The sequence below is a fragment of the Cannabis sativa genome, chromosome X (assembly GCF_029168945.1).
Source record: "Cannabis sativa cultivar Pink pepper isolate KNU-18-1 chromosome X, ASM2916894v1, whole genome shotgun sequence".
NCBI lineage: Eukaryota > Viridiplantae > Streptophyta > Magnoliopsida > Rosales > Cannabaceae > Cannabis > Cannabis sativa.
The window spans coordinates 22,706,754-22,727,801 of NC_083610.1; the positions used below are offsets into that span (position 1 = coordinate 22,706,754).

At 31.2% G+C, this 21,048-nt stretch overlaps 3 protein-coding genes across 4 annotated transcripts; 1 reads left to right on the forward strand and 2 right to left on the reverse strand.

The window, feature by feature from the left end:
- Positions 1 to 388: 388 nt before the first annotated feature.
- On the forward strand, positions 389 to 14,743 carry LOC115702623 (protein STRICTOSIDINE SYNTHASE-LIKE 7). Its single transcript, XM_030630044.2, has 4 exons — positions 389 to 912; positions 13,602 to 13,915; positions 14,166 to 14,298; positions 14,395 to 14,743. The coding sequence occupies exons 1-4, from the start codon at positions 508 to 510 to the stop codon at positions 14,665 to 14,667; spliced, it is 1,125 nt and encodes a 374-aa protein (XP_030485904.2). The 5' UTR covers positions 389 to 507; the 3' UTR covers positions 14,668 to 14,743.
- On the reverse strand, positions 14,661 to 17,985 carry LOC115702622 (probable CoA ligase CCL13). Its single transcript, XM_030630043.2, has 3 exons — positions 17,862 to 17,985; positions 16,263 to 16,625; positions 14,661 to 16,173 (listed from the first exon to the last, which is right to left on the reverse strand). The coding sequence occupies exons 2-3, from the start codon at positions 16,569 to 16,571 to the stop codon at positions 14,767 to 14,769; spliced, it is 1,716 nt and encodes a 571-aa protein (XP_030485903.2). The 5' UTR covers positions 16,572 to 16,625; positions 17,862 to 17,985; the 3' UTR covers positions 14,661 to 14,766.
- On the reverse strand, positions 17,743 to 20,756 carry LOC115702621 (probable CoA ligase CCL13). 2 transcript variants are annotated; one of them, XM_061106761.1, is made up of 3 exons: positions 20,609 to 20,756; positions 20,293 to 20,506; positions 17,743 to 19,232 (listed from the first exon to the last, which is right to left on the reverse strand). In XM_061106761.1, the coding sequence occupies exons 1-3, from the start codon at positions 20,729 to 20,731 to the stop codon at positions 17,803 to 17,805; spliced, it is 1,767 nt and encodes a 588-aa protein (XP_060962744.1). In that variant the 5' UTR covers positions 20,732 to 20,756; the 3' UTR covers positions 17,743 to 17,802. The 2 variants fall into 2 exon arrangements, with proteins under 2 accessions (XP_060962744.1, XP_060962743.1); XM_061106760.1 differs by lacking the exon at positions 20,609 to 20,756 and having other exon boundaries at positions 17,743 to 19,246; positions 20,303 to 20,444.
- Positions 20,757 to 21,048: the final 292 nt, after the last annotated feature.

A 21,048-nucleotide genomic window follows, 5' to 3' on the forward strand; every position in this document is an offset into this window, starting at 1 on the left:
TGTAACTTTACACGTTACACACAATGACACAACTCATCATGCTAAAAAACCTGTTTTATTGTTTTCATCTTACTGTTTTCATTACAATTTTTTATTATAATCTCTTAAAATCATTGAAATCAATTTTTTTTTATAATGTATTACAGTTATAATATTATTTTAGTAAATTTTTAAAACATTTTAAACAATTTACAGTACAAACATTTTTCTTAATATTTTTGTTAAAAATTTTTTAATTTATTCTCGATATTGTAAATTATTATTATTTTTTTTTTAAAATTTACATATATAATATTTGTTGGTAATCCTAAGGAATACAATAATTAAAAAAAATAAAAATAAATATTCTAATATATATTTTTACACACAAAAATTATATTTTCGAGATTGACTAGTTATGATAGTGATAATAACACTAAAATATAATATAATATATAATATACACGTCTCTAATCTATATATGTACTACATATGAAATATCTACTTTGATTTTTGAGGGAATTGAAAATGGCAGACAATAGTCATGGATGGCCTCGTCTTGTAATAATTTTTCTGATCGTTTTTCCGGTGGGTTTAGGGGTGGTTCTGTACAGACTAGTCGAGTCTTCATTCGAGGCGGCTGCTCTGCCCATCCACGAGTTATTTGGGCCGACAGCAACCGCAGCGGCGCGTAACGGACAGGCGCTGGGTGGGTCGGAGAGAGTCGGGGAGGGAGATGTTTTGGCACCGGAAGACTTGGCTTATGACTGGAAGGCGGGTGTGATTTACACGGGGTGCGAGGATGGGTGGGTGAGCCGAGTGAGAGTGAATGAGTCGGTGGTGGTGGAGAAGTGGGTCAACACGGGTGGTCGCCCACTTGGAATCGTTCTTGACCATTTCAACAATCAGCTTCTCGTTGCCGATGCAGAAAAGGTAATTAATTATATTTAATTACTTTAATTAATCTAAGGTTGATGTTGTTAAATAATTATATATTCATTTATTGATAACTAATTATGTACACCTATTCACATGTTTCCATGATTGGAAATGAAACTATAATATTATATAAATTAATTATGTATAGTGAAAAAGTCCATCACATCACGTATATATTCACGTCTTTGAGATATGGATATTTATGGCGGTATAATTTAATGTTCGATTCTATTTATTTATTTTATTAAAAATTAATAATATTAATTATAAAGTGTTATCTCATACTAGTATTAGTTATTTTGGTATCTACATTAGTAGCATTTAGATAGGGAAATTTGATTTTCTATACTTAGAAAATCTTAAAATTTTTTCCCTAAACCAAAAATTTAAAACCTAAAAAAACTATATTTTTTTTTTCAAAACCCCAAAAATACCCCCCTCACAATATTCTCTCTCTATGCATCATCTCTCTCTCTATCTCACCCCAACCGCCCACCCTCACCCGAACCACCCTCACCCACGAAAACCCTCACCCACGATCAACCCCAACCCGAACCACCCTCACCCACGGTCGTCGACCAATCGGACCCATCCGACCCATGGTCCGACCATCGGACCCCCTCTCTCTAAGTCTCTCTCAAATCGAATGAAGAAGGAAAAAAAAAAAAAAACCAGGTCCGATGGGTCCGATTGGTCGGACCCCATCGGACCCCATGGTCCGACCATCGGACCTGGGGTGTGGGATGCCGAGATAGAGAGAGAAAGAGAGATGCTGTGAGAGTTTGAGGGTATTTTTGGAATTTTGAAAAAAAAAATATAGTTTTTTTAGGGTTTAAATTATTGGTTTAGGAAAAAAATTTTAAGATTTTCTAAGTATAGAAAATCAAATTTCCCTTTAGATATAGCCTCTGTGATTTATTAGTGATATTTTGTAAATATATAAAATTATATGGACTTGATATCTAATTTATAAATAACTACAAATAAAAATGAAGAGTGCCTTTTAGCATTTCTCTAGTAATTATGTAAAGAATATATTCATTTATTATCTTGTATTTTTATAAAAAAAAATATATTTAATACTTTATCTTTTCAATGATACTTAATTAGTATCTCATATTTTTAATTGTACATATTTGATACCTCAAAGTAAAATTTAATTAATACAGTTTTATCAAATTAACCAAACAGTTCTAAGTTCTATACAATCAAATAATTAAATTTGACTTTAGAATTCATAAAAATTTAGAAAGTTTGATTGTATTGATAAAATTTTATATAAAAAAAAATAAATTTAAAGTACCAAAATATGTATAATTTTAAAATACAAGAGTACTAAATAAGTATTATTAAATATAGGGTACTCAACTTGTATAAACACCCAATTATGTAAGATAAATAGATTTTACTCTTAATTATGACACTTGTATAATTTTATCTCCTAAATTAGTATAATAATAATTATTATTATTTATAAATTGTCTCTCAAACTATAGAATAATTACAAATTTTCTTCTTTTGTTGCATTTTATATATTTATTGATAGACTTAAGTCTTACAATTAAAATATGAGAACCTATTTAACCGAAACTAATTATAATGACCTTAAACATTAATTCTAAAAGGTTAATTAGGATTTTTATGTTGGAAATTATTTTACCAGGATCTTAGATCTACTCACAAGTATGTTTATTAACATCCTAAATATGAACTTTCTAAAACGATGAAATAAACACATATAAAGTTTAAGAAACCTTACATTGGGTGCAGCGGAATATAATGACTCCTTCCGTTCAGATATCTAGCCCTTGATTCCTTTCTGTAGCAGAGCATTATCAATATCTGAACCTGGATCTCTTTCTCTGAATCTTTGATGCTGAAGCTCCTTTGCTGATGATCTTTCTTCACGATCTTCCTCACTATGATTGAGGTATCACTTGATGTGTGTGGGCACTACTCTAATCACTAAGGATTTCGAAATTCTAAGGAAGAAGAGAGAGAGTGGTCAGCTAAAGATAGGGAGAGAGAAGGCTCAGTTTTTCTGAATAGAAAAAGTCAGAAGAAAAGTGTAATTTTCCTGAAGCCTTCACTATCTATTTATAGCATTCCTCTAGGGCTTGATTTGAATTATATGGCATTAAAATAATGAAAAAATCAGTTTAAATTTCCTACAAAAGTGGCTGGCCCTAAACTTAGTGGATTGGGCCTTGCTTTTTGCAATTTTGCAATTTTAACACCTTTTGTATCTGATTTTCTCAAAAATGCCAATTTCCTAATTCAACCATTTAAATGCCAATTCTAACTATTTAATAACTATAAATAATTATTAAATAATATTGTCATTTATCATATTTATTAATTGAACCATACAAAGTATCATAATTAACAAATATGCCCCTATAAACTCTTTCTTTACAATTTCGCCCTTACTTAGTGAAAAATTCACAAATAGACATAGTCTAATTTGAGAATTATAATTGATTAATCAAAACCAATTACATGAGTCTTACAAGCAATATTATCTCAACTAGTGGGGGGACCATGGGTCTATATAACCGAGCTTCCAATAAGTAGATCAAGAATTTAACACTAAAATTCACTAACTTATTAATTCTTCGTTGAATCCACGCATAGAACTTAGAATTGCACTCTCGCATATAGAATGCTCTATATGTTCCACCATATAGACACATCATTAGTTATCCATTGTTATAATCCTAATTTGATCAATGATCCTCTATATGAATGATCTACACTGTAAAGGGATTAAATTACCGTTACACCCTACAATGTATTTATTCCTTAAAACACTTGACCCCGTATAAATGATATTTCAGCTTATGTGAAATGAGTACTCCACCATTTATGTTCGTTTGGTCAAGCTCGAAGGAGATCATCCTTTGCTTACTATTCGCCGATAGAAGCTATAGATTCCATGTTTATGATAGCGCTCCCACTCAATTGCACTACCGTGTTCCCAAAATGTACGTATCACCCTGACCTAAAAGTAGGCTTAACTAACAAATCAAAGAACACGAATAGCCTTTCAAGATTGAGCCTAATCATATCAGGATTAAGATCATTTGATCTAGGATCAACTTGGCGATATTGACTTGAATAGATATTACGGTAAGTTTTAATAAATCTAAGTCAAAGTTCAATATCGGTCCCTTCCGATGCATACTCCATGCATCCAACCTGAGCTTTACTTTAACCAATGCTCTGGAAAGAACATAGTATTTCTCCAAATACAAGTAAACTCTTATTGTAGATTATCATATCAGTAAAACCCTATGTCTGATAAATCTAGGAAACTTTATTCACATAGTCATGTTTACTTTCCAATGTGTTGACGACACAATAAACAAGGGATCAAGTATGTGAAAAGGGTTTCGTATGAATTTATACATTATGTACATATAATCATGAAATAAATCATGTGAACCATGCAACATTAAATGTTATTTCTGATCTATATTAATAAGTAAATCTGATTATATTGAAATGAGTTTTATTTAGGGCATAAAACCCAACAAACTCCCACTTGCACTAATATAAAACAAAAAGTGCGTTTCAAATAATCTCAACACCTTGATATACAAATCAAGTGTAGTAGTAGTAAACTCCTCGTAATAGGATCTGAAAGGTTGAATTAACCACAACCTTTTCTCCACCATTACTCTTCCTTTAATCACAAAATCATTGATAATGTGAAATTCCTCTCTATATGTCTACTCTCTTGGGATACTGGATTCTATACCTTTGGCAACTACTTTTGGTTAATCAGGAAATTAACACTAGTAGTTTAAGGCAATTTGGAATGGTGCCAAAGATGTATAGAACTTTCCTTAGACTGAATAAGTAACTTTCCTGCAGCTTTAACATTCCGCCTCTCTGGTAGACTTAGAGAATTCAGATAGGTTTTTACACTTCTCCAAAATCACTATTCCACCCCCAGAGTAACCACCATCTTATCAGAAAGATTTACTAGCACATAGGCAAATTTCGAAATCTGATATGGTGAAGTCTAAGAGTTTTAAACACACCCTTATAGACTAACATATAGTTCCTCTTCTTAATCTTAAAATTTACTTGATTGTCTTCCAATGTTCTTCTCCTGATTAATCTGATACCTACTCATTACTCCCACTCAACAGGATGTCCGGTCTAAGGCATACAAAAGCATCTCTAAGACCTCTCACTGTGGATTTAAGAAATTCTTTCATGGCTTTATCTTTTACCGGAATAGTTAAGACTTTTCCTTAGATAAATAAAATCTATACCTAAGAAGTTGTGAAGCTTCTATAGATTGCCATTAGAAAGAAAATGCTTCAAACATTTTACTAAAGTAAGTTGCTTGCATTAGAGTAAGTAATTACTGGGTATACCATAAGCCATAGGTTTAGATAAACTCAAACCTATAATGCTAGGAACAGTGAAGTTTGTTAAGTCCATAGAATAGACTTATTAACTAAAATTTCCTTTTATGTCCTTGTAATAGAAAACTTTAGGTTACTCCATGTGAATGGATTAAACCATAGTTCTATTGGCTTTCTTCTTAGTTTCTTATCTTGACAATCCATTACTTGTTTAAACTCACAATGGATTTTAATCACTAGTGTCTCCCAAGTCATAAGAAGGTGAGTTCCTAGAAACTCTCCCACTACGACAAGGCACCGTGAATTATGTCTAAGAAAACTAAATGGTATTGATCTCTTCGGTTGTGACAAGACAACAGAGGCAGTGGGATCATCATATGTTATATAAGATGATAGAACACTTTTGGAATCAAGAATTAAATATCTCCTTTATTTGCTACTTGTTTTCAGACTTAGTCATTATCTTAGAAAAGTATTATTTGTTTGAACAAAAACTTTCTTATCTATTGACAATGGGATGGTCCACCCCTAATCACTTAGAATAGCTAACAAACCATGGTTAATGGTTCTAGCTTTTCTTAAGATTTTGATTAGGTCATCCATGAATCTAGTAATGATTTACATTAAGTATACAACCATTACATCATTCTGAAATTGTATTACCATAGAAGGAATTAGGCAACGACTAGTAACTAATCATCAACATGCAACTCGAAATTTCTGGGGAGGTAAGTTTGGATATAATTCAAAAATCAATGTAATGATCTTTGAACTGCATATCTACTAACTATTTCTCCACCCCTATCGCCCGCAAGATCTTTAACCACATACCTTAATGGTGTTTAACCATTGCTAGAAATTGATGAAATTTTTCAAACATTTCAAATTTCTTTGCATAAGGTATAATCTAGAGTTATCGTTTTAAGAATACAACGAAAAACTCATATCCACCCCTGAATGTACATCCATCTGCGAATGAGATGAACTACTTTCAGTGGATATAGGCATATTAACTCTTTGCAGAGATTGATCTTGTCAAAACCACTATGAACAAGATACAAATGCCATAGATTAAAAAAAATGTGGTAGTGTCTTTGGATGATATAGGTTTAGTTACATCAAAGAGTTCTTAGAATACTTCAAGTGGATCCTGGTCACAGAATACCTAACTCACATTCCATACAGTTTTAATCCATTAATAAAAGATGGATATTAAACACTTGAGAAAGTGTAACTGTATTGTATTCTGGAATTAGAAATTTAAGAAAATTTCTATTTGGAATCTAAAATTAAAGTCAAAGACTTAAATTTATACCAAATATAATGAGTAATTCTATCTTGGACCAGCACTACTAATACAAACTCTAAGTCAGATTTGCCCATACAAGTAGGAGATTTCTAAGATTGAGGATTTATATCAATTGGGAATAGAATTTCGGGATTATAATCATATGCGTCATATAAAATGACATGAAATGATTTATAGACCATTCATCCAATGATATGTTTTGAAAGCTAATTCGAAATGAATAAGCTAAGAGGAATTAGGATAATTTCGTTTAAAATAAGAATCCAACGATGCTTCGATTAGCGAAAGTCAAAGTAATCTTATTTATATAATCTTCTTGTTTCATATCGTAAAAATACTAGTCTAAGGTGTCATCAATTGATGAACAGCTAGATGTCGCATGTACAATATTTATCTTTCGAAATCTAACACTATTATGTATGTCTAATGGTGAAAATCCACTAGTGGATTTATCTCATTAGATAAACAAGCCAAGTTAGACCAACAATGAAGATTCGAAATTAAACTACAACTTAATAACGTAAAATAACATGGTTCAATATAAATTCATACACAATTCGTAAATTATAAGCATATAGCAAGTAGGAATGACAAGTGAAAATACTAAAACTTACAATCCTAAATAATTTCCAAGGTTTTCAACAACCGATACAAAGTTGTCCCTAGGCGAGAGTCAAAGCATCATTTATTGAATAGAGTTGTCAGCTCATCTAAAATAGAAACCATTCTAGCAACCTTTTATTCGATCAAAATAAGAATCCAGCGTTGTCCCGTTTAGGCGAGAGTCAAGGTTATTCTCATTTTATGAGCTTCTACCATTGTTTCATGTTTCATAAGTTTATCTCTAAGTAGTCACCGTAGGGGAGAGTCTAATAGAGACGAAAACTTACAAAACACTTATCAAATGAAATCTTACGGTGTTAAATGCGTTCAACGAATAACCATCCATAGGGGACGAAGTCTAGCGTCTCGAGGTTATATTGAAAACATTTAACTTTTGTAAGACCAACAATGGAGATCGAATATCTTAATAATAATCAAGCTCATTATTTAAAGTGAGTTGTATTTTCTTTGATTCTCTTTATTTATTCTATTTATTTTAAATATATATTTATTTAATTAAAATTTCCAATTTAGAATGAAAAATTCTAAATATAAATTTTAATTTAATATTTATAAATTTTACTTAGATGGATATGAAATAATATGAATTATTTCCATCTTAGTAATAATTTCCAATAAATATTTAGAAAAAATATTTAAGTTGTTACAAAATTAATTTAAATTAATTTACAACTCAAATTTAATTTTCTATAAATATATATTGCATTTCGAAAAATTAAAGTATATAAGAATACAATTTTCGAAAAATGCATATTAAAATAAAAAATAAATCCTGGAAAAATTATTCTAATTTAATGTTGGCCCAAAATTAATTAATAAAATTAATTTACAACAAAAAATATAATTTTCCTATTTAATTAAATATATATAAGAAAAATTTCAAATATTTAAGTATGATGATGAAAATCAACTTAAATATTAATTTTCTATTTAATTAAATACACTAGAAAAATACTTCAAGCAAAAATATCACCTATCTAGATTTTCCTTTGACTAATTAATTCAATTTCTAATAATATACTTTAATTCAATTTATTTTAAATTAATCAATAAATGAAAAAATCATTGATTTAAGTTGATCCAAGAATTAATTAAAATAAATAATTAATTTACAACTTAATCTATTTTTCAAGATAAAATTCGAAATTCTAGCATTTAAGAAATGCAATTTCGAAAATTGATTAATAAAATAAAGAAAAAATATATTTTGAAAATTATTTAAATTTAGTTGAAAAAATAAATTTCAACTAAAATAATTTTCTATTTAATTAAATGTCATGAAAAAGAAATATTTAAGTATCATGATGAAAATCAACTTAGATATTTAATTTTCAAATTAATTAAATGTATTAAATTCAAGAAATAAATAATTAAGTGTAGAGAAGGCTTAATTATTAATCTCTAGTCTAATACTAGGAAAAATATACTTAAAATAAATTGTACCAAAATTAATTATATAAATAATTAATTTCACAATTTATAATATCTTCCTATTTAATATTAGAAATAATAAGTAGTCTAGAAATAACTATCTAGAAAATATCTTATTTGACTAAGTATCTTTTCCACAAAATTTGAAAAAATATCTAATTTAAGTTGAACTAGAAAAATCTAGAACTTAAATATTTTCAAATTTAAATTTAATTAAATATCAAAAATTAAGCTGTAACCACTTAATTTGAAAATATTCCATTTTAAGTTAATATTTGAAAAGATATTAACTTAAAAAATATCTAAAGAATCTTAATAACCAATGCCTAAAATTCCTCAACTTAATTTTGAAATTTGAAATTCAAAAGATATTCAGATTTAAGTTGGTTAGTTGTAGATAACTAAATATCAACTTAAATAAGAATATTTAATGAAAAATTTAAATTAAGTTCCATAAAGAATCTAGATGGTTATAATTCTATATTTAATTAAATACAAGAAAATACATATAGTTTAGCTTAGAATAAAAAATTCTTTAAACTATAATTTTCTTAAATTAATTTCAAAAATAAATGAAATTAATTATGTTGCTAATCAATTTTATTAGGTTAAACTAGTTTAATTAACCTAGTACGATCATTCAAATCGTGCAAATGGGCCTTCACAATTGGGGTGGTTTGTGTGAGGGGGTGCTGGGTTCAGTATGTCGTACCCACTTCTATGGCTCCCAACTCTCACACAAGGCCCAAAAGAGAGGAATTTAACCTTAATAAGAACAACTGTTATTAATTGAATAAGCCCAAAACTAAATGGGCCTAAATAAAATCTATCAATGACTATGACATTTTATTTAGCAACATTAACCTATATGCATCTATAATAAAATTAAACACATAGGCTCACACAGCACACTTTGGATGGGTCCTATCATGTTGCTAGGTCATACACGAGATGAAAGAAGATTGTAAAATTTACTCGTTACAAATTATTAACTTGACCAAGGGAGCCATCAGATCATTAGATCTGGCAAAAAGTAACCATGGCTATTTGCAATCAAGTAATAATAGGTTTTGAAAACTTACAAACAAGCTAAAACACATACTCCTGCAACAGGGTTAGCTGGATAGTTGGATGTAGGATTTATTTAATTTTAAATAAATATTTAATTTCAAAATTAATTAATTAAATAAATAAAAAAAATTAAAAAAATTTCGAAAATTTTTAAAAAAAAATTTAAAAAAAATTCGAAATTTAAAAATTAAAATTAAACCTACAATTTTTGAAAAATTAGGTTTCAACCAACCTAAATATCATTTCAAAAATTTGCTAACTACTTTTAAATTTTAAATGTTATTTTATAAATAAAAATTAAATAAAAATTAGAAAAGATAAATAAATATCTTTTTCAAATTTTTAAATATAATTTAAATAAATAAAATAACAAAATTTAAAAATTAGCAAAATATCTTATATCTATTTAAAATTACATGATTATAAATATCTATTTTAAATTTAAATATGGTCAAAATATCTAAAAAGATTTAATTAAAAAATCTTAAAAGATAAGATATTTTTAAAATATCTTAAAAGATATTATAAATATCTTAAAATATCTGACCTTAAATTTAAAAAAAATATAATCAAATTTAAAAATAAGATAGATTTTTAAGCAAAAAGATAAATACTAATTCTATTCAAATTCAAATTACACTAATATCTTGAATTAAATTAAAAAAAATTTAAATTAATTCAAAATGATAATTAGAATTGAATTAGGAATAGTAATAGTATATATACAAAACCATACAAAAAATTGGAAGTTAATTCCATGAAAAAGTATGAAAAATTGAAGAAAATTGAAAAAATTCGAAACTGTACGGACAGTTCTGCGATCGCAGGAAACTATCAGCAGAGCCCCGATTTTGTCAAATCTTCAAAAAATCATAACTAATTCAAATAAAATCCAAATTGAGTTCTGTAAAAGGCTAACTTGCTTAATTTTTTCCATACTATCCAATAAAAATAATGCCAGAACCGAAATAACAATTATTTTTCACGAAAATTTCACAATCATCAATCAATCATCAAATAACACTCAATACAACATGATACCATCCAAAGAACATACAAACAATCGTTTTAAAGTCCAAATTACATGTAAGTAAATCAATTACCATGGCTCTGAGGCCAGTTGTTGGAAATTATTTTACCAGGATCTTAGATCTACTCACAAGTATGTTTATTAACATCCTAAATATGAACTTTCTAAAACGATGAAATAAACACATATAAAGTTTAAGAAACCTTACATTGGGTGCAGCGGAATATAATGACTCCTTCCGTTCAGATATCTAGCCCTTGATTCCTTTCTGTAGCAGAGCATTATCAATATCTGAACCTGGATCTCTTTCTCTGAATCTTTGATGCTGAAGCTCCTTTGCTGATGATCTTTCTTCACGATCTTCCTCACTATGATTGAGGTATCACTTGATGTGTGTGGGCACTACTCTAATCACTAAGGATTTCGAAATTCTAAGGAAGAAGAGAGAGAGTGGTCAGCTAAAGATAGGGAGAGAGAAGGCTCAGTTTTTCTGAATAGAAAAAGTCAGAAGAAAAGTGTAATTTTCCTGAAGCCTTCACTATCTATTTATAGCATTCCTCTAGGGCTTGATTTGAATTATATGGCATTAAAATAATGAAAAAAAATCAGTTTAAATTTCCTACAAAAGTGGCTGGCCCTAAACTTAGTGGATTGGGCCTTGCTTTTTGCAATTTTGCAATTTTAACACCTTTTGTATCTGATTTTCTCAAAAATGCCAATTTCCTAATTCAACCATTTAAATGCCAATTCTAACTATTTAATAACTATAAATAATTATTAAATAATATTGTCATTTATCATATTTATTAATTGAACCATACAAAGTATCATAATTAACAAATATGCCCCTATAAACTCTTTCTTTACAATTTCGCCCTTACTTAGTGAAAAATTCACAAATAGACATAGTCTAATTTGAGAATTATAATTGATTAATCAAAACCAATTACATGAGTCTTACAAGCAATATTATCTCAACTAGTGGGGGGACCATGGGTCTATATAACCGAGCTTCCAATAAGTAGATCAAGAATTTAACACTAAAATTCACTAACTTATTAATTCTTCGTTGAATCCACGCATAGAACTTAGAATTGCACTCTCAGTATATAGAATGCTCTATATGTTCCACCATATAGACACATCATTAGTTATCCATTGTTATAATCCTAATTTGATCAATGATCCTCTATATGAATGATCTACACTGTAAAGGGATTAAATTACCGTTACACCCTACAATGTATTTATTCCTTAAAACACTTGACCCCGTATAAATGATATTTCAGCTTATGTGAAATGAGTACTCCACCATTTATGTTCGTTTGGTCAAGCTCGAAGGAGATCATCCTTTGCTTACTATTCGCCAGATAGAAGCTCTAGATTCCATGTTTATGATAGCGCTCCCACTCAATTGCACTACCGTGTTCCCAAAATGTACGTATCACCCTGACCTAAAAGTAGGCTTAACTAACAAATCAAAGAACACGAATAGCCTTTCAAGATTGAGCCTAATCATATCAGGATTAAGATCATTTGATCTAGGATCAACTTGGCGATATTGACTTGAATAGATATTACGGTAAGTTTTAATAAATCTAAGTCAAAGTTCAATATCGGTCCCTTCCGATGCATACTCCATGCATCCAACCTGAGCTTTACTTTAACCAATGCTCTGGAAAGAACATAGTATTTCTCCAAATACAAGTAAACTCTTATTGTAGATTATCATATCAGTAAAACCCTATGTCTGATAAATCTAGGAAACTTTATTCACATAGTCATGTTTACTTTCCAATGTGTTGACGACACAATAAACAGGATCAAGTATGTGAAAAGGGTTTCAGATGAATTTATACATTATGTACATATAATCATGAAATAAATCATGTGAACCATGCAACATTAAATGTTATTTCTGATCTATATTAATAAGTAAATCTGATTATATTGAAATGAGTTTTATTTAGGGCATAAAACCCAACATTTTATTCCCCCAACTTTGATATATGCTAAATCATGCCCCCTAAACTTTTAAGGTCATTAAAAATATCCCTTGAACTATTGAGATTGTTGAATTTAAGGACTTTTATCTAATTTTAATAAAACAAGTCTAACATGGATAAAAGTTCAAGGGGCATGATTTAGTACATGTCAAGGTTTGAAGGGTATGATTTGGTAAATATCAAAGTTTGGAGAGTATAGTTTAGTACATAAACAATCACTGAAATAATAAAATTGAATGAAATTAGACAAAAGTTCTCAAATCTAACAATTTCAATAGTTCAGGGGGAATTTTAACGGCCAGAAAAATTCAGGGGACATGATTTGATACATGTTAAAGTTTAGGGAATGAAAATCCTAGTTAGCCATTCTAAAATTACGCATACTATTTATTTATGCTATTCTTTTTCCCTTGAATTCTTGAATAACAATATATTATCCTTAGATAAGTCTTACATCATGAACATGTTTGCAAAAATGAACAAAATTCAATCAAAAGGTCAAATTTGTAATTATTTCTTTAGTTCAATTTTTTTCCCAAAACAATAGTTCAATTTCAAGGTGTAAAAACCTTCTATTATAATTTTGGGAGTAAACATCCTATTTATTTTTATTTCAAATTGGTAATATTTTGTAATTACACTCAATTTATATGAGTGTTGATAATTAAAAAGTGTAATTAGAATCCCTTGATTATCACATATACACTTTAAATCAAGTAATTATTTTGAATTACACTAAATTTCAATATCTTTATTGATTTTGTTTTGTGCATAGAGATTTCTATACAAAAATGCAGAGTTAATTTTGGAATAATAAGATTAAATATGAACAGGGGCTACTGAGCATAAGTAAAGAAGAAGGTGTAGTGAAGGTACTAACAGAGGAAGCAGAGGGTGTAAAGTTCATGTTAACAGATGGATTAGATGTGTCCCATGAAGATGGAATGATTTACTTCACAGATGCTTCTCACAAGTACAAATTTAATGATTTCATTTGGGACATTCTAGAAGGTAATCCCAATGGAAGATTGCTCAGTTACAATCCACTCACTAACCAAACCAAAGTACTTCTTCATGATCTTTACTTTGCCAATGGAGTTACACTCTCACCTGATCAAACTTGTCTCATCTTCTGCGAAACCCTTATGTAAGTAAACCACCCATTCTATTCTACTTCACAATATTATTTCAGAAATTTTTTTAAGTAGGGACGTCACTTTTGTTCAAACAGTTGGAATATTTAGGTATTCAGTAAGATTTAAATAGTGAGTTGCACGTGTGCCTGTTTTATCCTGTTGTAAATTTTATTTCGGTATTTTAAATTATTCAAAATTTCTCGAAAAAGTTATAAAGCTCCCTATAATTTTACGTACTCATTGATTATATTATATATGCAGGAAAAGGTGTAGAAAATATCATTTGAAAGGAGAGAAAAAAGGAAGTGTTGAGCCTTTCATTGCCTACTTGCCAGGTTTTCCTGACAATATTCGTTATGATGGGGAAGGTCTTTACTGGATTGGATTGTCTTCGGTAACTTAAACTATAAAAACAACATCATCATTAATCATTATCAAAATCATATGTTGTGTTTATGGTCTCTTATAACAACAAATAATGTTGTTGCAGGGAGCTAGTCAATCTTGGAATTTGGCACTGAGATATCCTTTCATTAGAAAGCTTGTGGCTCTCCTTGAAAGGTACAATTGTAGACCAAAGATGGAGAAGAATGGAGGTGCTTTGGCTGTGGATTTAGAAGGAAGACTTATTTCACATTACTATGATCCTGGCTTGTCACTCATTTCAACTGGACTCAAGATTGGAAATCACCTCTACTTAGGCTCAATTGGTTATCCTTATATTATCAAACTCAATCTACTAAATCACCCTGCACAACCATAAACATGTTTATGTTGTATTAAAAAGCATATTTGGTATGTTTATTATCAATAAAAATAGCATTAAACATAGTGACACATACATATATTTGTGCGAGTTAGTTCAAGAAAGGCTTCCCATGGCCTTTGCTCTTAACCTCAGAATGAACTTCTGTACTTTCCCATTTGAATTTGTAGGCAAGTACTCATCGAAAACGACAGTCTTTATAGCCATATAATGAGGCAAACGATCCTTACAAAATGTGATAAGTTGGTCTTCATTCACACCTTCAAATCCCTCTTTGAGTGTCACAAAAGCACAAGGCGTCTCTCCCCAATGGCTATCGGGGCGTCCAACGACAGCAGCCTCAAACACGGCCTCGTGACTATACAAAACAGTCTCTAACTCAACACTGCTTATGTTCAAACCCCCTGATATGATTATATCCTTCATTCTATCCTTGATTTCTATATAACCATCTTCATATTTCACCCCAAGATCTCCACTATGAAACCAACCTCCCTTAAATGCTTCTTCTGTTGCTTTCAAGTCTTTAAAGTAACCACTCATCACAGTGTTTCCCCTGAACATAATCTCGCCAATTGTTTCCCCGTCGGCCTTCACACTCTCCATGGTCACCGAATCCTTAACATCCACTTCCTCCATGGCGAGATGGCGAAGCCCTTGTCGAGCTTTTAACATAGACCGCTCATCAAGAGGCAAAGCATCCCATTCTGGCTTCCATACACAGTTAGTGGCAGCACCATAAGTTTCGGTAAGGCCATAAATCTGATTTATTCGAAACCCCATCTCTTCCATCCGCGCAAGAATCTGGGGCGGTGCTGGTGCACCGCCTGTTAAGACCTCCACCGTGTGCTGCAGCAGCCTACGCTCACAGACAGAGGAGTTAACAATCATGTTCATGACGGTTGGCACAGCTCCCATGTGTGTCACATTGTGCATAGCTATATTATCATAAATGGCTTGTGGAGTGACTTTATTTATGACTATGTTAGCAGCACCTTGAGTCGCTGAAGCCCACAAGACGTCCCAGCCGTTGCAGTTGAACATAGGCATGCTCCACAGGCAGACAGACATGTCTCTCAACCCCAAAAGCAGAGCAGTGGCTAAGGAGTTTAAGTAAGCCCCACGGTGACTGTAGACAACAGCTTTGGGGCGGGCAGTTGTTCCCGAGGTGTAGTTTATGGCGACTGGATCCAACTCGGTATGCGGCCTTAAAATCTCAAACTGATCTGTTCCGGTAGCCAGAAGAGTTTCATAGTCAGAATCTGTAAGTGGCACTAAAATGGGAGGCTTTGTGTCTGATTGAGCGAGCAACTGTAGTGCTCCTTGAGCAATATCGAGTAATTGGTTGTCAACAAAGATGACTTTGGCTTCTGAGTGTCTTAGCAATGCTGACACCATGAACGAATCAAGTCGAGCATTGAGTGTACAGAGAATCCCACCAGCCATTGGAACACCGAAATGAAGCTCGTAGATTTGTGGAAGGTTGTATGAAAAGGTAGCAACCTATACAAAAAAACCGAAACAAATGAATCAACAAACAAAGTTCATCATTAGAATTCAAAAAAAGAAAATGAAATCAACATTTAACATACCACATCTCCACGTGAAATTCCCATGTTGGCCAAGGCAGAAGCTAGTTTAAGACAACGTTGGTGAGTTTCACTCCATGTGTGACTTGTAGAGCCATAAACAAGTGAAGTATTGTCTGTGTAAGCCTTTGATGATCTCTCTAAGAAGCCTATGGGAGACAAAGGAACATAATTTGCAGAGCAACGAAGTAAACCATCCATTGATTTCCATGATTCTGGTTCTTCAAACTTGGAATATGAACGATTGAATTTGGAGTAGTGAGAAGGATTTAGAGCACGAGCGAAACGAGTGAATGAGTGTTTGATCATCATTGTTAGACTTAGCAGAGGAAGCAGAGTGAAATGAATTGGCCAGAGATTACAAGACTCTAATATTAATAAACTAAGTCATATTGAAAACTCAGAAAAGGTCTTTGACTAATTCTATTAACAAAACAGATATTTGTCTTGTTTGATTAAGTTTTCTGGTTGATTTATTTGATTGTGTTTGTATTACTGTCTTTGTTGATGCCATTAATATTGGTTTTTGACTTTTTAACTTCAACAATGGCATATCTTAGTCAAGCTAATACAACAAACTTAAATACAAAATCAATTAAGAATAATTAATTGTGTTGTAAATGAAGAACTAAGCATTACTCTTCCATGTCTCTCTAATTCCTTTTCTTGCTTATTATTGTAAATTATTTTCTTGTTATACTGTTTCTAAAACAAAGTCATCTCTCTAAACCAGAAAACAATCCCATTCAAAAAAGAAAAAAAAATAAATCTTAAGCATACTATCTCTACTATTCTTCTGGCATCTCAATTCTCCATGTTTGGTTCACAATTTCATTAACTAAAGATAATTATTATTATTAATTAACAGTCATCATTTGGCTGTTTAATCTCTATAATTTTCACTGAAAGTTAACAGTGCTCATGTACATTGAGCAGATTTATTTTAGAGCAATTTGCGGCGAAACCCCCTTATGTTTTGATTTTTATACACTTAATCCCCTTATCTTTTTTTTTGTGGCAAAACCCCCTTATGTTTTAATTTTTATACACTTAACCCCCTTATTTTTTTTTTGGTGGCAAAACCCCCTTATGTTTATTTTTCTTTGCAAATTTGACACGCCAGTTAAATATTACCGTTAAATATCAACTGGATGACCACTGTATACACCTTTGTATATGTAATGGTAAAACCTCGAAGTCGATACAGTAGTAATCCGGTTAGTATTTAACGGTAATATTTAACTAAAACTTTAAATTTGCAAAGAAAAGTAAACTGAAGGGTTTTGCCACCAAAACAAAAGATAGAGGGGTTAAGTGTATAAAATTAAAACATAAGGGGGTTTTGCCACCAAAAAAAAGATAAGGGGGTTAAGTGTATAAAAATTAAAACATAAGGGGGTTTTGCCACCAAAAATAAAGATAAGGGGGTTAAGTGTATAAAAATCAAAACATAAGGGGGTTTCGCCGCAAATTGCTCTTTATTTTATAACCATTAATCCAACTGTACTAAATAGTATTAATGAGCATTACAATTTAAAAAGGTTCAAGAAAGGCTGCCCATGGCCTTTGCTTTTTCCTTCAAAATAAACTTTTGTATCTTACCAGTTGAAGTCTTTGGTAACTCTTGAAACACTACAGTCTTGGGAGCCATATAATGAGGCAAATGATCTCTACAAAATTTGATAATCTCATCACCATTAACAACACCATCAAATCCTTCCTTAAGTGTCACGAAAGCACAAGGCGTCTCGCCCCAAATCTTATCAGGGCGCGCCACCACAGCAGCCTCGAGCACTGCTTCATGGCTATACAAGACATTCTCAACCTCAATTGTACTCACATTCTCCCCTCCTGATATCACCACATCTTTCTTTCTATCCTTAATTTCTACATAACCATCCTCATGTTTCACCCCAAGATCCCCACTATGAAACCACCCTCCCCTGAAAGCCTCCTCTGTCGCCTTCAAGTCCTTAAAGTATCCACTCATCACAGTGTTTCCCCTAAACATAACCTCACCAATTGTTGCACCATCCGCCCTAACACTTTCCATTGTCACCGGATTTTTCACATCCATCTCTTCCATCCCGAGATGGTTTAACCCTTGTCGAGCTTTCAATGCATACCGTTCCTCTGGCTGCAGAGCATCCCACTCTGGTTTGCATACACAATGAGTAGCTGGACCATAAGTTTCAGTGAGGCCATAGATATGAGTTACTACAAACCCCATTTCTTCCATCTTTGCAATGATTTGTGGCGGGGGCGGTGAGCCTCCCGTCATGATCTCCACCTTATGGGGGAGAGGCGGGTGGTGAAGATAGTCTTTTGATGAGTTCACAATCATGTTCAACACAGTTGGTGCTGCTCCAAGATGTGTCACATTATGCAAATAAATGTTATCAAAAATAGCTTTTGGGGTAACTTTTCGAATGCATATGTTTGTTGCACCTTGAGCTGCAGCCCCCCATGGAAGACACCAACCGTTGCTATGAAACATAGGCACTGACCATAGATACACTGGCCTTGATCCCATGTTATGAACCAAAACTATGGCTATGGAGTTCAAAAACGCCCCGCGATGAGTGTAAACAACAGCTTTCGGGTTTGAAGTTGTGCCGGAGGTGTAGTTTATGCTGATGGGATCATATTCACTTTTAGGCCTAATTATTTTGAAGTCATCATTCCCAATGGCTAACAAATCATCATAGTGCATGTATGAGTGGTTGTTCTTAGATTCGAAATTGGTTAGTAAAACTAAAGTTGGAGGGTTGACATGTTTTTGTGATAAAAGATCAAATGCTCCTTGAACTGTTTGTAGTAAGTGATGTTCTACAAAGATGAGTTTGGCTTCTGAGTGTGCTAGTAGGGTTGACACCATAGTCGAGTCTTGTCGAGCATTGAGTGTGCAGAGAATCCCACCAGCCATTGGGACTGCAAAGTGAAGCTCATAGATTTCTGGTAGATTGTATGTAAGAAAAGGTAGCCACCTATTTCGTCAACAATTAAAAATTTGTAAGTAATTGAAAAATGAAAATTACTAATACTAATCATTTAACAATTTGAGATGATATTTAACTCAAGCTTTTGATCTTTAGAGTTGTTTTAATAGTTTTGTGTACGTATCAAAATGTGTTAAAAGTGTTTTTTTTAATGTGATATGTAAAGAAAACCTTCTTGTTTAGTTTTTTAGGATTGTATTTTTTTAGTGTTATTTTTTTGTTGTTATTTTTAAAATTGTATCTTGTGGCTTCAATAAGAATACTTTTTTAATAAACGATAAATTTCCTTCTTTAATCTTATTAAAGTGATTTTTTTTTTATTATTTTAGTGTTAATTATCAAATTAAATAGAATTTTTAAGTGGGAATTCTCATAAGCTTCAAGCCCGACCTTGGTATAAACGACTTAAGTTTGTGCTTAGTGTCGACTTAGTTTAAGGACCAAAAACAAATTATTCCTTTTTAAAAATAATTTTTTTTGGGAAACTTACAAAAATACTAGAATTTGGGTTAACTTTTACAAAAATACTGTCACACGGAATTTTTTTCAAAAATACTGTGTTTTTATAAAACACCAGTAAAACACAAAGCAGTATAACTCAAAACAACAGTAGAACACTAGTAAAACACCAGTAGAACACCAGTGAAAACTTAACACAGTATACTGCAGTATGAAACTTATAAAAAAACACAATAAAAAAGTAAAAAATACCGCCTGGCAGTATTTTTGTAAAAAAAATGGCAAAAATTAGTATACCATGTAAATTTCCTTTTTTTTTTTTATTAATTTTGGAAAAATACTATATATTTTTTCTAAATAAAAGTTCAAAAACAACTTTTTTTTTATAGCCCACTAAATTTTAAGATTAGTCCTAGTTTCAATGAATGTTTATCTGTCCATCTCTGCCTGTGATACCTAATACTACTATGAGGTGACATCTTACAAATCGTTAATAATTTTTCATATAATTGTGGTGTTGCTCAATATTACTAGTGCCTAATTTCTACAATTCAAAAACAAAAGTAGTTTAATGTAAGTAGATACCACATCTCCATGTGAAATTCCCAAGTGGGTGAGAGCAGAAGCTAGCTTGAGACAACGTTGATAAGTTTGGTTCCAAGTGTATTGGATAGAGCCATAGATAAGAGATGTGTTATCTCTATAAGCCTTAGAAGAACGCTCCAAAAAGCCAATGGGAGACAAAGGAACATCATTTGCACTACACTCAACTATTAACCCCTTCCATGCCTGAAATTAATATGAAAAAAAGGTTCAAAATTGTATAAAATAAAATTGTAAGGGGGCAAACTGCAAATATTATATTATATGGATTGAAAAAAATGTAATTACTTTGGCTTTGAGTGAAGAAATATTTGAGTGAAAGAGGAGAGGAAGATGATGATTATTACTAAAAACATTTTCACTTTTACACAATGAAAATGATGATGATGAAATAGAAATCCACTTAGCCATTGTTTGTTATTATGATTAATATAAAATGTGATTGTATATATACAAGTATAATATATTTTTCTCTTTCTATATGTGGTAAAAGTCAATACAAAGTAATGAACTAGGCCCATCTTAATTGAGTATCCTACAAAATAAATAAATAGGTGAGTGGAAAATTTTTATAGCCACCCTATTCCATAATTTAATGGGGATGCCAAAAGTTTGAGGAAAATACAAAAAGGATTATTTCACAAATAGATAAAAACAATTAAAATACGGTTCTATAAAATTTTAAATATTTTTATAAATTTTAAAATTTTATTTACAGAAAATATAGT